The following is a 15,787-nucleotide window of genomic DNA, read 5'->3' on the forward strand; positions in this document are numbered from 1 at the left end:
GGGAAATGTTTTCAATTATCCACTGATAATTAAACCCGCTTTTATATGGCTCTTTCAACTTATGAAATTGTAATAGATGTACCGTGACAAAGGGAGAATCAAATAAAAATGAGACGATAAAATTCATTCGGCGACGGAGCAAAATTATTAAACGTAGAAGGACTGATACCATTTAAAGAGACAAATGCAATAATTATCACTGCCAGATGAACTGTATCTATTATTAGTTGTACAATCTATAGTGATATTAATTGGAAGCTTAATTAATATACTGTATATCTTCCATATATTAAATATGTACTCCTATCGATAAGAAATCCATGAAATTTTTCCCGAAAAGATATCAATCACTTGAAATCGCAAGCAAGTCACATTTATGTAACTCACTATACATGTATGACGATATCATGGGTTTTAATATCATGATATATCGATAAAATTTCGATAAAAAAAATTGCCAGACGGAAAGTACTTTCTTCGAAGAAGCCGGCAATGAAAATTTCACTGCTGAACGTTTTCCTCTCTATCGTAGGCACTCACGATAACAAAATATCGATGGATGCGCGAATACCCGAAGTACACAAGTGCGCCGTGCCTCGCACCGACGTAAAAAGCGGTTCAGATCGCGGCCATTTATCTACGGCGTGATTCATCTCTTTGACTGCGGCGCACGGTATCTTTAAACGTTTTACCTGCTACCGGACTCTTTCTCTTTCTCTCTCTGCAGCTAGTATACGGCGCGCCGTCGGTCCAAGTAACAGCCGTCACTTTGTCGGCCTTTGTCACGGGGATTATGCGCCGGGTGGCAAATTATGACGGACACCTTCACGCCCAGGACACCCTCTAATGCGCCGGCCGCGGAGCAAAAAGAAAGAGAAAGAATAAGAGAGAGAGAGAGAAAGAGGATTGAGGATCCTTAATATACCTCAAGTATGTGTTCTTTGAGAGGAAGCTCTAAATTATGCAAAAGTAGTTCCGTAAAGATTGTAATTTTAATAAGATCTTTCGCAATTGAAAGAGAGATATGATTAAACAGTAATTAAACGAACGAGGAGTTATTTATTATCAGAAATCAATCTATATTTCACACAACTAATCACGAATTAATGGAAGTTAATATAAATTTGAAGGTATAAAAATGTTTTGATGAAATAAAATGCTAATTTTTAATAGAAAATAAAGTCAATTTGTAATCTATAATTATAAATATTTTTTAATTGCAATTAAAACACAAAAATTTAGAAGTATCAAAAAAACATGCAATCAATTAAATAGGTGCAACAAATTCATCAAAAGATTAAAACATTACGTCAAAATATTACCATTGTCGAATCGTATCTCAAAGTTCAGAGCGAGCTTTCGACTTTCTTTTTTCTATAGTTTTTTCTATACTTTTTTTGTAATTTCGATATCCCCCAACACATAATGTAGAACTACCCTTTGGTAAATCCGTCACCCTAGAAAGTTAATTTACGGCATAATAAAGCTGTTAAGCTCAAGACGGAAACTCCTTCGAATCGTCCACTTTATTTACGATCTTCTCAAAAGTTTTAGTTCGACATGGTTTCTCGAAATCGCTTCAAGACCTGTGCTCACGCTTTTCCGATAATTCGATGGTTACACGAAAGCTATACGACGGGACGGAATTATATCGTTTTCGGTCAGCTTACGACAATAGAGGGATTGCCGCCGTATCGCAATTACTTAAACTATGAAAGATTTTTCACTTGATTCTTTCTAATTTTATTAAAAGTATCAAAGTATTGCATGCCGATATTTAAAAACAATCAATTGCTAGCAATTTTTTATAGGCTGATAAAAAGTGAAAAATTCGAAGAATTTTTTTCATCACCCATAAGAAATTACAAAAAAGTATTTTTTGTCTCTCTTCTGTAGAAATAACTTTAAATCATAAAAAAAGAGAATGAATGTGAATTAAAAATTGTAGACTAAACGTTCAATTCTTAGACTTTCAAGATTCAATAAGAGCCTTTTTTGTTTGTCAAAATTATCGTTACAAAGGCGAAGTAGTAATATCGCCTGACAATGTTTGTAAAGATTAGATAACTTTCTCATAACATTATAGCCTGTTGCTTCAAGAATCTAGGTACTAATACTATCATGCCGACTATTCTTAACTATTTTCGCAACTGAATTACAAGTTGAAATCCTGTTAAAGTAAAGTTACACGCAAACACTATAATCCACTCCATTATTCATTATCTTTATTTATGTGCTTTTCAAACTTAATTTGCTCGAAAAGTCCTTCATTGTCAATCATGACTAAAAAGTAATCGGTTAAAAAGTCTGCTCTGAATTGATCGAAAACTTTAAACGGAAGAAATTTTACTGACTTTCTTTCCATGTTTCGCGTGTAATTGCACGTTTTGTAATTTTTGTCGAGACACAAAATGTGGCGCACGGGACGGCCGTTAGTTTCAAGGACTGCGCAGCGCACGATCGGTAAGATCCTAAATTAGGTAGTCGCGTTTCACGCCAACCGCGAGAAAACGCCAAGCCGATGATCGGCGGTCACAGTTAAATCACATCGCGCGGCGCGTTTCTTTCGCGGCCGGCGACGCGACATGGGGAGAAAGGCGAAAGAGGTAAGCCTCCTCTCCTTTTTGCTCCCGTTGCTCTGTACAGAGCGGAACCCAATCCGCCGTTTGCGGCCCATTATGCCCGATCATAATTGCGTCGCAACAACGTTTCTCCTTCCTACCATCCGCAGTGTTGGCGGCGGCCTTTCATCTCGGCCCAAGACCGAGACCGAGCTTCTGTTTCCGAGGTGTTTCCGCCGCCGGCTACCGTCCTGGAAGCTGGAACTTGATCCTAAGTAGTCGCTTTCGTGAAAGAGGGGCAGGAAGCTGGGGAACGAGGGCGGGGAGGGGGGGACGTTGTTGCGGTAAAACGCGCCAAGAACACCGATGGAGATGGCAGCCGGGCGCGGGATAAAGAGGGAGAATGGCGCCGTGTAGCTCGGCGTCGTCCTCTCTTATCGTTGTTTTTTAAATTATTCCCACGGTTGCTCGTTTGTTACATAGCCCGATGTGTTGGTCCGATCGACGATACGTGTTCGTATAAAAATCGTTAAAACAAAAAAAGCAGAACGATCCACACACGAGAACCGAATGCGCTGCGTTGAATATCGGAATAATGTCAAATAATATTTAAATTAAATCAAATATTCGCTTATCATCCGACAATTTTACACGATCAGATAAATGAGAATTGTATTTTCTATGTAGATGAGATAAAATAATTAATTTAAAATTCAATTTGATGACGATTATCTTGTGAGTTTTTTGAGTATTAAGAGGACTTTAGAGCATCAAAATTTGTCAACATATCGACAATGTTACATTCGATATTGAAATAATAATAAATATTAAAGCATCGCCGGTATAAAAAGTGTTAATGATTCAGTCGTCATATGTCTGTTTTAAATCGACGATAAAGATGTATCATTTGAATGCAGCTTAAAGTTCCAGTACCTAGATATGCTTTAAAATAATGCTGTTAAAAGCACCATGTGACACATATAAGAAATTACTTGGGTACTTAAAAATGCCATTTGGCAAGAAAGTTCTCTTGGCACTTTGGCATTGGATGTTGAGCAAAAAAGTTATTCCATTTTATATCTCCTTTTTTGCTATTATATTAATTTCAAGGAAGAAGCTCTATTAATTCACTCGAGTTCCGCGATGAGTATCGATCGGCTAAGATTTTCAGCAGAATGCACGAGATGCGGATGAGACGCGCTGACAATAACCGAAGTTTCGCGCGTGTTACAGATTGCGCTGTGCCTGGCGGCCTTCGCGGCGGTGATCGCCGAGGAAAAGCCGACCAACACTTTCTCGATTTCGTTGAATTCGCCGATGGATTTCCAAAGCAACACGATACAGAAGCTGATTAGCATCTTGGGGAAGTACGGGCTCGATGATCAAAGGGGTCTGAAGAGAGTGTATCTGAGCAACAGGACGATCACTTGCAACGACGGATCGCAGGCCGGTTTCTATTTGCGAAAGTCTCACGGCTCTAGGCGATGGATCATGTACCTGGAGGGCGGTTGGTACTGCTACGATCACAAGAGCTGCAGATCCAGGTGGATGCGAGTACGACATCTCATGACGTCGACCCAATGGCCTGAGACACGCGACGGTGGGTTCTCTATCGCTAATAATTGTACGTCGCGCGGAACGGAAACGATTTTCCACTTGTACATACGTACCTCTGTGCGCGAAAGCTCGTGCTGCGTTGTAAATTAATTTCGAGGGAGAAAGAGGGGGGGAAGAGAGAGAGAGGTGATTTTCTATGCGCACTCTTGAGCATTCGCATTATCTCGGTTATTTTAACAATACGGATCAGCACGCAAGGAGCGTATTTCTATTATGCATAGATAGCATTTATCATCGGATGACTAAAATTCCCCGATTCATATGCATTAGAGATATTCTGAATCAATTTTGCGTTAATAAATATTTATATGCACATACAAAATGTCCAATCATTATCGGATAACTTTTTAATCATAAATCCTAAATTTGATAAATATGTAATAATTTGTTTTTAAATTTCGCCGTTAAATATCCCTTGGCCCAATTGAGCCTAAAATCAATATCTGTCGAAAAATGATTAAATTAAAATTAATCGAGAAACAAGATTTCGTTATTAATTTACAGTTTTGAAAATTTATTTCATTAAAATTCTGTAAGCTGGATATTAACAGTTAATAAATATCGGTGTTTTTCTCAATTCATTCTCCAGTATTTGTGGTTGCAGTACAATAGGCGATTCTGAGCTGTACATACATGCATACATACATATATATATTTATATATATATAGAGCCATTGTTAAAAAATACATGCTCATGATTTTTCCAGTGGGTGGAATGCTCTCACCGAATCCCGACGAGAATCCATTTTTTTGGGGAGCGAATCACGTGTAGGTATTGTCCATCGTATAATCGCGATCTCGCATAGCGCGCGTCACAAAAATCAGATCCTTTCGTAACGACACCGTCGTCGTCATTTTACAGTTTTGTTCCTTATTGCACGAGCGACAGCTGGAGTGGCACGAAAGCCACCAAAGAGCCGCATGACATATTCACGTTCATGGGGGCAGAGATCGTAGTTCAGGTCGTCCGAGACTTGGTTCCCCTCGGCCTCGAGAACGCAAGCGCCTTCCTTTTGGCCGGTAGCAGCGCGGGCGGAACCGGCGTCATGCTGAATTTGGATCGCGTTCACAATCTGGTGCACGGCGAATTGGGTATGTCGCGTTGCGGCCAATTTATTAATTAATTGTCGTTCCAATTAAATATCTCTCGTTATCGTTATTAATAATTTTCGCAATTTTCCAAGTCATAAATAGTTATCATTTGGAAATTCCATTGTGCGTCAGCAAATCAATGTCGATGATTATTATGAATAATTAATATTCATCGAAACACATTTTTAATTGTCTTTACTGTGAAATTATTAATATCGATACTTATTTGTCTTTTGCATATGATTCATACTTTTGGTATCTGAATATAGATCTTTCAATATTTCACACACAAAAGAGAATTCCGATTTTAATATTAAACGAAAAAGAGTCATTTATAAAGCATCGTGGAACTTGTAACGCAGATATTCGCAGCATTTCTATTCTGTATTCGATTTCATCGATTTATCTTGCACGTTTCGGTTTTCTACGGTCATAGATACTAGAAGCGATAAGATTTATCTATTCGCACAGGCTTGAAGCACGTTGCTATACGCGGTGTGTCGGATTCCGGATGGTTCCTCGATAAGGCACCATATTCTCCGAACGAGCTGTCGTCCATCGATGCGATTAAAAAGGGAATGCGCTTATGGCAGTCTCTGATGCCTCTAAATTGCGCGAGCAAATATCCTGGCGAAACGTGGAGATGTTTCTTCGGATATCGACTCTATCCAACTTTGACCGGTGAGTCCATCTTACGCTACTTTGACATCTGAATTTGAATTCCAACGTTATGAGGAAAATTGCAATTTTTATTTGACACCCTAGCACCGTTGTTTGTCTTCCAATGGATATTCGATGAGGCCCAGATGAGAGCCTCCAATGTGGCTATACCGATGACGAGACAGCAATGGGATTACATACACGAGATGGGCGACAGTCTACGGCAGACGCTCGAAAATGTTACCGCCGTCTTTGCTCCGAGTTGCATTAGCCACAGCGTTCTCACAAAGAGAGATTGGATTCTCGTTAAAATAGACGAAGTTTCCTTCGCGCAGGCATTGTACTGTTGGGACCAAATGCCGATCGGAAATCGTCGCAACAATAATCGCAACAACAAGTAAGTAATGATTCGGAACTGGTTCGATTACCGACTGAAAACACATATCAGTAATGTGTTATTTACGAAGAAAATATTTGTCGGACTAGCCATTTCGAGTTCACCTTGATAAATAAATCAATGAAGATTGATGAGGCCTCGAAGAGATGATGTTTTTCGTTCGGTTGCAGCACTCACTCGCAAATCGAGACCAATCAACCGTGCAGCAAGTCACTGAAAAAGCTATTGCGTTCTGGTGCCAGAAAGGGAAATGGTACCTCGATCGAAGACGGAAAAAGCAACGCTAGATCTTCTACGGAAATGCAAAAAGTTTACTCTGTTATTGGCAAAATGCAGGATAGGAAGGCAGTATTCGGCTCGGCTCAAGAGCAGGAGAACAAGAAAAGGCGAAGGAAAAAACACAAAGGCAAGCGAAGAGAGAGAAAGGAAAGAGAGAGAAGCAAAGAGGAGAGAAACACAAGGAAGGAGAAGCACGAGCGAAGAAAAGGTACAGTTAAGCAATGCGTAAACATGTTTTGAATCTTGCTCGAAAACAGTCGACATTCTTTGAATAGTTTCAGGCAATTTCATAAAAAATAAATTAACTTAAAACTCATTTTATGCGTACATTTCGTCAAGGATAGAATTAAAATTTTAAAAAAAGTTTCCTTTTATGCAATTTGCATTGACGCCGATTTCTTCAAGATCGTGTAAATTTTTTCGCAGGTCGTCGCAAAGGTGGCAAGCAAGTTAACGGCAATAACCACACAATCATGTTTAATGGCACCAGGCCGCAGCGATCGGTAATACCGTCTGACAAACGGAAGTGCGACCAGAACTGCCAATTTCGTACGATCGAGCGCTGCACTTGGCCACAATGTAACCATAGCTGCCCCAAGTTACATAATCCCTTTACGGGCGAGGAAATGGACTTTATCGAACTGCTCAAGAGCTTTGGTCTAGATATGAAAAGCGTCGCGAACGCCCTCGGCATTGATATGCACACGTTGAATAGTATGGATCAGGAGGAGCTGTTGAATCTTTTAACACAACGCGCTAATTAGCGAGAGATATTCTACTATGACGATTACACAGGGTTCTCCTGCTCGCTCGACATCTCCTTTAGTACGTCCGAAGTCAGAGCGCAATTTACATACAATTTCAAATACTATATTTGATAGAAATCGTGTTGCACGATTTATATCAACGATCTTACCGATGCCAATATTACAGTACTTAAGTCGAAGAACGTATGTCATTTATCAATGATTGAAGTTAACAAGGTGACAAAAATTGTCGAAAGATTGCTCAGTATATATATATATATATATGTAAAAATCAAGCAAATCACCATCCTTGTTTTAATAACGACGGTTGCTAAGATTTCAGCTAAAGTTCTAACGCCTACAGTACAAAAAGCACAACTCACACATTTCGATAGTAGATTTTGAAGCTAAATTATCAGATGTTTAGCTAAAGCTTGACGAAATACGACATTTATTTTGAATTTGACGACAATGCGTTATTTTTTTCTTCGTATTATATATTTTTCCATGTCGTGCTCTTAAAGACTGCTAATTGATTGTCAATAACTCCATCAGCTCTGAAACGATGATTTCGTGAACGCATAATTTTTTTCCGCGTACGACAGACAGCACTCAGCGAGTGAACCAGCGCGCTTGAATTACGAGACGCGTTACGCGTTATTACGTTCAACCAAAACGAATGTATATAACTTCATAGAGAGACCTTTTACAGTACGTTTGCAGAATTCGTTTCGTGAGAAAAACGAAAAAATCGAGAGAGAGAGAGAGAGAGAGAGAGAGAGAGAGAGAGAGAGAGAGAGAGGCAAAGGAAGACGAGAGTTTTGAATATTGGAAGTGTATATTTTATTATAACTATATGATCATGCGGATATTCTTAATTTATTGTAGTTTGTAGGTAAAATAACCGAACTTGTGTGCGTAACTGTGTTCTACGAATTAATACGATGTTCACGGAACAGAGTTCTGTCGCCGAAATCGGACGAGAATGCCGTTTCCATAGAACCTTTCCAACTTTGTACCTGTTCGCAAATGCTTTTAATTTCGATCGTCTCCTCACTGTCTTTTATTTTTAAAAATCTACCCTTTTCCTAATGTATCTCGAAATATTTTTATGTCAGCTACGCGTACATCAATCACAAATTCAATCTGCCATGTCAACAGCATAACTCAGTTACACGCACGAAAGACTGTGTAAAATTTTTCAATGACAAACAGAACTGATTCTTACATAATGTCGGAACGGAAATTCGTCAGCAAATAAAACAATGGCTAGCCAACCGACAGAAAAAAAAGCAGCTTCATAGACTGATTAAATTATCTACCTCAGCGAATCAAATCGTATTAACGTCCTTCATGTACTATAATCGTCAACTTAGCATCACGGTAAGAGCAGTTACTGTAAGTTAACGCGCGTAAAATATATATGTATTGTACCTATGTCTCGAATCCTGTAATATAGCTGCCAAGGTAATGTTATTTATTTAACGTAGCCTAGACTACACGATTGCGCGCAACGACGTATATTTTTTGTCGTGCGCGCATATACATAAAATATCGGCGGTGCCAATGAGAAGTATTAACTACAAACTATAATTCTTCATAATTATTTGTATCATAATTTTTTTCCTTAAAAGTGTCTTTGTTTGTATCACAATCTTGATATAAATAAGATATTAAACAAATACAAAATTAGAATTAATATTTTAATTAGATTAGTGTCAGAAAAAATTTTGTTTAATATTGATATATAATATTATTAACAAAATAAAATTGTAAAATGATTGTAATTGAAAATATTTCAAAATGCAGTTATGATACTTTTCATTGATTTTATTGGCATATTCATTTTCGAATTTATTTGACTTCTTCTCTATTTCTTTAAATTATAATTCTCCGTCTACACCAACGCAAATAGTCAAAGATTTATATTTCGAAGTTCTTGCTTGCATCCATGTATGTATATCGTAACATGTATTGTTATCTTTTAAAAAAGCATGACACTGTAAATAAATTGTATATCTGTTGTATTGATAACTTCGTCTGTCATTTATATCTGTATTACCTCTAAATTAGCGTATACGAATGTTTGATAAAGTTTACGTTAATAATTTAAGAACAAATATACAAAAGTTGTCCAGAAAATAAACGTAATAAAAATTTTTTTAAAATGTATTAAAATATCGAGTAAGAACACTTTATATGTACCTATATTTTATTATTTTTTAACATAATTATCATGGTTGTTGCACCATTTTTTTAGTCGGAATAAAAGTTTTTATATTTCAATATCATAATTCCATTGTCTATGTATGCAACCGCAGTAACTTCATCTTCACCTCTTCATAATCATTAAACATCTTATCAACCTTAATCTTATCTTATCAAACATTTCTTTAAAAACAAAAACAAATAAAGATCGCTCGAAACAAAATTTGAATTGATTGCAAAGTTTTAACTGGAAATTTTTAGACGATTTTTAAAAACTCACAGCTCAGAAAGCTAAAGTGCCCAATCAGCAGACAATATTTTTAAATGTATTTTTAATATTTATTGTTCATTAATTGTACATTGTAAATTTTTGGAAAACATTTTTAAAAACATTAAAATTAAGGGGCAAGTCCCTTTTTATTCATTTGAAAAATGTTTATTTTAATATTTTCTCTAAATTGTCATTTTAAACAATGTGAAATTTCATATAAAATAAATAAACATTAAATAAATATAAAAATAGCAATGTAGAAAAAATATTAAAATAAACATTTTTTAAATGAATAAAAGGAGACTTAACCAATGATTATAATATTTTAAAAATGTTTTTAAAAATGTTTTTTCAAAAATTTTTTAAAACATTTGTAAAAACATTTTCTGCTGGTTGGGTGGCGGAAATTTTGCAATCAGAATTCAAAAAATTACTCAAGCTAAACAAATACTTTGACAATTATGATAATTATGTTAATAAATAACTAAATGTATGTATTAAGAAAGTCTTTCTTAATAAGAAAGTATATTTCTTCTATATCTTATCATAGAACACTTTAAAATATCATCGATAAATTTCTAGCTTCTGTTTAAGCGTAATAATTAATCTGTTTTCTCCAGGATGCAGTCCCTCCTAATACGCAGTATCTCTTGTGCAAGAGGGTTATAGTATAACATATACGGAGTGTTAAAAAAAATATTATACTCTTTGAGAGCAACCAGTGTTTATAAAAAAAGAAAAAAATATTTAGTGTACATAGATATTAAAATCATTACTTTCGAAATTACGAGTCATGTTTCCGATCACGGAAAACAGCTGAAATATAGCAGTTCAATATACCGAATACAAAGATTCACGCATACCATTTGTATGCGTTTTTAGCTGCGTTTGACAAGTTGTATTACTTTGTATTTGAAAAAATATATGCTTTTCTGCGAAAAAAAGGTTCAATACTGTGTAAGAGTAGATAGAAACCCCATTGAGCGTTTATTCTAATATTTATGTATCTTGGTGATTTGCTTTAAGACCTTATGTTACAAAGTTTTTCCTTATTTCTATAAATACTAGCTGCCCTCGAAGATTGTAATATTTTTTTAAACACCCTCTATAGAATCTGTCGACCGCTATTGATCAGTCGGCTGGGTTCGGGATTTATCGCCGACTCTCCCTATAAATACACTATATATTCCGTGATGCCGTCGCAGGAAATAGTATTTAATGCCGAGAGATCAAGCCGAGTACAACAACGAGTGCACACACGTAGTCGACCTATGGGGAGACGGACGTAGGGAAGGTAAATGAGCGAGTTAGTCCCTCTAATTGACGTGTCCGAGGATGTGATGGAAGCGCAATGTACTTGAATATAGCATAAAGTAGGGTTCTATATTAAACTACTCCGGTCACCGGTAGCTCGTTCGACTGTCTATCGTTCAGTCACTGAGTTGTCAGTCGAGGACCGCGCTCTTGGCAGGACATCGGAATTTATTTCCTGCACAATCTTTATACCGCACGTTTTCGGGGTTTCCTTATACGATGATCATCTTCAAGCCGATCGAATGGTCCTCTTACGCGTGACGCGGGAACGAAACATAGTTAATCAAAAGAATAGGTCGCCATTGTTATTGAGCGTGAAGACTGGATCTCTAAGACCATACGAATCGCATGCAGGATAATTTTTTATTCGCGAAAAAAGCGGAGGAATGAATTTTCGATACGGCGGTATTATGACGTAAATAAATCTAAGAGATCGCAACAATTTTATCATTAAATTTTAACAGTCTAAAAATATAGAGGTCAAGATTAATATATTTTCTTATATTTTTTTCAATATTTTCACTTGTTTTTTACAAATTTGGTTACTTTTCTTTAAATTTTAAATAGAAAATCTTTTTATTTTTCAAACTTTTACACAAACTCTAAAAAAATCATTATTTAATAAAGTTTCATGCAACGTTGATACGTCAATAAACTGGAAATTTCAGAAACTTTGAAGACTTTTGTATCTATCGTTATGCTCGGAGAAATTAGAAACTGCCTGATTAAAGTACGAGTGCATGATTGTTGACTTGGAAGCGGTGGATAGATATTTTTCATCGAAATTTCATCGTTTCAATCATGCTGAGAGAAATTGTTCTGATTCTTCATGTTTTCTGCGGCATTGGTGAGTGTAAACTCTAAATATTATATTTGTATCATACTATTTTTCAGCACGATTTATAAAAACACAAAATGATATACATTTCAAGTAAGTATTTTTAAATGAGTCCAAAAAAACTTCATATCACCGAAATTATATTACGTAAAAAGTGAATATTTCATAGCACAGGACGATTACATTAATTTTTTGTTGTGTAAATATTATGCAGAAAGTGTGAAAAATGTAAATAGTATAAAATCATAAACATGATATACAAATCGTTTTGCATTTTCATATATGCATGTCTGTATTTAATTTTTTTCTTCAAAATTTCTTATAGTTTTATAATTCTAATAATCTAATATTTATAAATTACTCTTCAATTTATAATAAACAATGAATTATGTTTCTAAATTTGCTTTCAGCCCTGTCAAGGCAATGCGGAAAAGTATGGGTCACGGTTTCCTCTTTATGGAGACCAATCGCTGCCTCCGATAAGATGATCGATGCCGAGTTGGAAGTAAATTGGGAATTCGATTGTCCATCGGACACAAGATACTCAGATACCCAGATCAAGGTGTTCACTGCTGACCCGTTTGCAAAACATAGTAATAAATTTTGTTTGCTTCTCTTGCGTGTTGCATTCCGCTTGTAAAACTAGCAATTAAACAGAGTCGAAACTAACGCATATTTCTTATTGCATTTACGTGTTAATTCGTACCAGAAGTGCAACATTTATTATTACAATTTAGTGTAAAATGTTAAAACATCATTCACAGTTTGTAATTGCTACGAATGAGCAATTAATTTGTTATATTTAGAAGTTCCACTAACAAAGTTTGAAATTTGCAACTTTATTTTGCTTTCGTATTTCGCCAGTTGCTTAATACAAATCGCCAGCTTATGCGCGTTGAAACGCTTCGAGTTCGTCGTTAAAACTTGTTCGCTAAATCTCTTCCGCCTATCGCGTTCAATTTGAAAATACTGATCCGCTCGAATCCCTCATGAATCCCTCGATAGTTTGAATCGCTTCCAATCCGATTTATCTTACAGTATGAATCGTCGCGAAATCGAACATATCCATCTCTCATCAAGTTTTCTCGCTATCCATCTAACTTGAAACGCCAAAAAATGTGTGGACGCAAACACGAATCTTGTTTGTTTCAGACGAAACGATAGAGCCCAAACTAACCTTGACTTCTTTGGAACATCCTCGAGGTTATTATAGAACAAATATTACAGTCGGTCGTCCACCACTACCAGGTGGGTGGAACACAAAAAATGGAAACACAACCCTTCCAGGACAACATTGTCTTGATTATTACGCAGTTCTTTACAAAGATGGTGATATATCTTCCTCGTCTTGTTTGCAAATTTGGCCAACTTGGATGTACGATTTGAGGTATTGTACATGTTTTTAAAAATTACAAACAATTGCACTTGCATTTCAAACAATTTTTTTTATGTTTTACGAGTTCGTTTAAATGTTTATCGAGGCGGTAAAACATTTTGTAAAATGTTCACAAATATGTTTCTACCAAAAAGTGTGGAAAATAATATATTTTATTTTCGTGGAAATTTAACAAATTTAGAAAAAACTGTTTACACGTAACAATGTGTTCAATATCCCATGTAAAATAATAATATCACATATTAATATTATTTGTTGCAATTATTTTTTATGATTGATTTAATTTGATGACCAATAATAATTATGCGTGAATTAACTGCTATTAATACGGGAAAATGTTTTTTTTATGTTGTCAAAGGAGAGAAATCGGCATGCTTCCTATCGGTAGCCTGATGATACCCGGGACACATAATTCCGGTTGTTACAAGCATGGCGATTCGACGCGTCAGGACGCATTTCAGCAGTACTTGATGACGCAAGATCGTGATGTGTGGACGCAATTAGTACACGGCATAAGATATCTTGATATCAGGGTTGGTTATTACCCGTCGATATCAAACGGTACCACATTCGATGAGGAGGGCAACAATGTGAGCCGATTCTGGGTTAACCACGATATCCTTCGCATGACACCTCTTTCCGAAATCCTGAGGGACGTGAGAAATTTTCTAGACGCGGCGAGGGGTGAGGTTGTCATTATGGATTTTCATAGGCAAGTCACAAATGCATAAAATTCAATACTGTTGAAATATTATGTCGTAAGCTCTCAATTCGCGAAAACACGCATTTATTCTAAATGGAACTCGCGTTATTGACTGTAAAATTTATTCGGATAAACAGTCGTTAAAAATAAATGTTACAACAAAATTGCTCCGAACATGCGATTAAATATATGACGTTAATTAAATTATCGTCCAATTATCTTTCACGCGCGCGATTTAATGCGTTAAAAAGATAGAAAATATTTTTTAGTTTTTATTTTTTGCATATTATCCATCCTGATTTGTCACGGGAACGTTATTTTAATAGATATTGCGCTTCACAATATATTTGGAGTCTGTAGTGATAATTAATATAGAAATTGATAAACAGATTTCCTGTGGGTTTCGAAGACATGCCAAATAGACATCGGAAATTAGTAGATATTTTAAGTCAAGTGTTCGAAGGCTTAATTCTGAAGCCGGACAGAGGAATTGAAGGTTTGGGACCAACGTTAAATGACATCTGGACCAGCGGAAAGAGATTAATTATTTGTTATAACAATAAGCACGTAGTAAATGGTAAAGAAATTTTTTATCGTATAAGTTACCTTGTTATGCTATATAATTGCAAATTATATGTATAGAATATAAAAAATTGTGATTTTTTTTATAAGATATATGTATAGCGACTGTGAAAACGATGTTTTTCCATTCCAAAATTATTTAAAATTAAAAAATAATTATCTTACAAAGCCTCATAAAGCCTTTAGAAGTAAAAATGACTTAAAAAATAAAATTTACTTTTAAATTTACGAAATTAAAAACAGATAAAAACAGGATTTTACTATTAATTTGCTTTTTAATTTTTAAAAATGTTATAATAATTCTCATTTAATCCCTTTTAATTTAGAATATGACTGGCTGTGGCCACCTTTGACGCAAGCATGGGGCAATCAACAAACTGCGGAGGGTCTATTCGAGTACTTGAACGAAGAGATATCGGGATCAAAGAGACGCAGGAATAGCGAAAATCCATTGTGGGCAGTAATGGCAGAATTAACGCCATACGCGTTGGATCTTTTCTTTAATTTATCAGGTGGACTTCGGCAGATGGCTGATTCTGTTAACCGAAATCTCACTGTCAAATTTCAAGAAGAGTGGTGGAAAGAAACAAACATTGTTGCCACAGATTTCTTTCTTGGAAACGACCTGATCTCGGTATCGAGAATGTCGAACATAAAGAAGAGCAATATCGCGCAATGGCGTTTGTAGTCTGTCGTATATAAAATTATATTAATAAATTATGTTTCGTTTTAAAAATAACAAAAAAGTTTCACTGCAAAGTTTAACAAGACCGCCGTCAAATCTTTATAAATTATATTAAAAATAAGATAACGCAAATTGAAATGATTTAACAGTCACATATCAAATAAAGTTCACAAGAAACATAAGACACTAATTTGTTCGTCTATTATGCAATATCATTAAAAAAAAAGAGTGCTAAAACAATAATAACACAATTTACACAATTTTGATTAGTAAAAATTATTTATGACAGAAATAACGCCAGATGTTGGGAGCATTATAAATATTTGTACAATGCACATTGTATTGACTTTGCAAATAAAACTTTCCTGTTTAAGTTTACTCAAGCAAGACATGGTATATATGTAAACATATAATATAGCAACCTATTTAAAAAAAAAT

At 35.6% G+C, this 15,787-nt stretch overlaps 3 protein-coding genes across 12 annotated transcripts in view; 2 read left to right on the forward strand and 1 right to left on the reverse strand.

Moving 5' to 3' along the window:
• Notum (palmitoleoyl-protein carboxylesterase notum) overlaps positions 1-9,386 on the forward strand; it is a 454,423-nt gene extending 445,037 nt beyond the window's left edge. For both annotated transcript variants that reach the window (XM_067356350.1, XM_012377154.2), the window contains 7 exons: positions 3,795-4,161; positions 4,886-4,946; positions 5,041-5,270; positions 5,742-5,951; positions 6,036-6,327; positions 6,498-6,814; positions 7,033-9,386. In XM_067356350.1, coding sequence (XP_067212451.1) covers positions 3,879-4,161; positions 4,886-4,946; positions 5,041-5,270; positions 5,742-5,951; positions 6,036-6,327; positions 6,498-6,814; positions 7,033-7,370 — 1,731 coding nt within the window. In that variant the 5' untranslated portion in view covers positions 3,795-3,878 and the 3' untranslated portion in view covers positions 7,371-9,386. The remainder of the gene's footprint in view (positions 1-3,794; positions 4,162-4,885; positions 4,947-5,040; positions 5,271-5,741; positions 5,952-6,035; positions 6,328-6,497; positions 6,815-7,032) is intronic.
• The window catches only part of KaiR1D (Kainate-type ionotropic glutamate receptor subunit 1D), a 345,484-nt gene that overhangs the window by 319,783 nt on the left and 9,914 nt on the right, over positions 1-15,787 (reverse strand). The window lies entirely within an intron of this gene.
• Positions 11,015-15,727, forward strand: LOC105678108 (PI-PLC X domain-containing protein 3). 5 transcript variants are annotated; one of them, XM_012377161.2, is made up of 7 exons: positions 11,015-11,125; positions 11,814-11,992; positions 12,394-12,576; positions 13,136-13,370; positions 13,738-14,091; positions 14,472-14,659; positions 14,991-15,727. In XM_012377161.2, exons 2-7 carry the CDS (start codon positions 11,947-11,949, stop codon positions 15,350-15,352), a joined length of 1,368 nt encoding a protein of 455 aa, XP_012232584.1. In that variant the 5' UTR covers positions 11,015-11,125; positions 11,814-11,946; the 3' UTR covers positions 15,353-15,727. The 5 variants fall into 5 exon arrangements, with proteins under 5 accessions (XP_012232584.1, XP_067212460.1, XP_012232583.1 ...); XM_012377160.2 differs by lacking the exon at positions 11,015-11,125 and adding an exon at positions 11,227-11,624; XM_012377162.2 differs by lacking the exon at positions 11,015-11,125 and adding an exon at positions 11,227-11,560.

This window comes from Linepithema humile, chromosome 5 (genome assembly GCF_040581485.1).
Source record: "Linepithema humile isolate Giens D197 chromosome 5, Lhum_UNIL_v1.0, whole genome shotgun sequence".
In the NCBI taxonomy this organism is placed as follows: Eukaryota; Metazoa; Arthropoda; class Insecta; order Hymenoptera; family Formicidae; genus Linepithema; species Linepithema humile.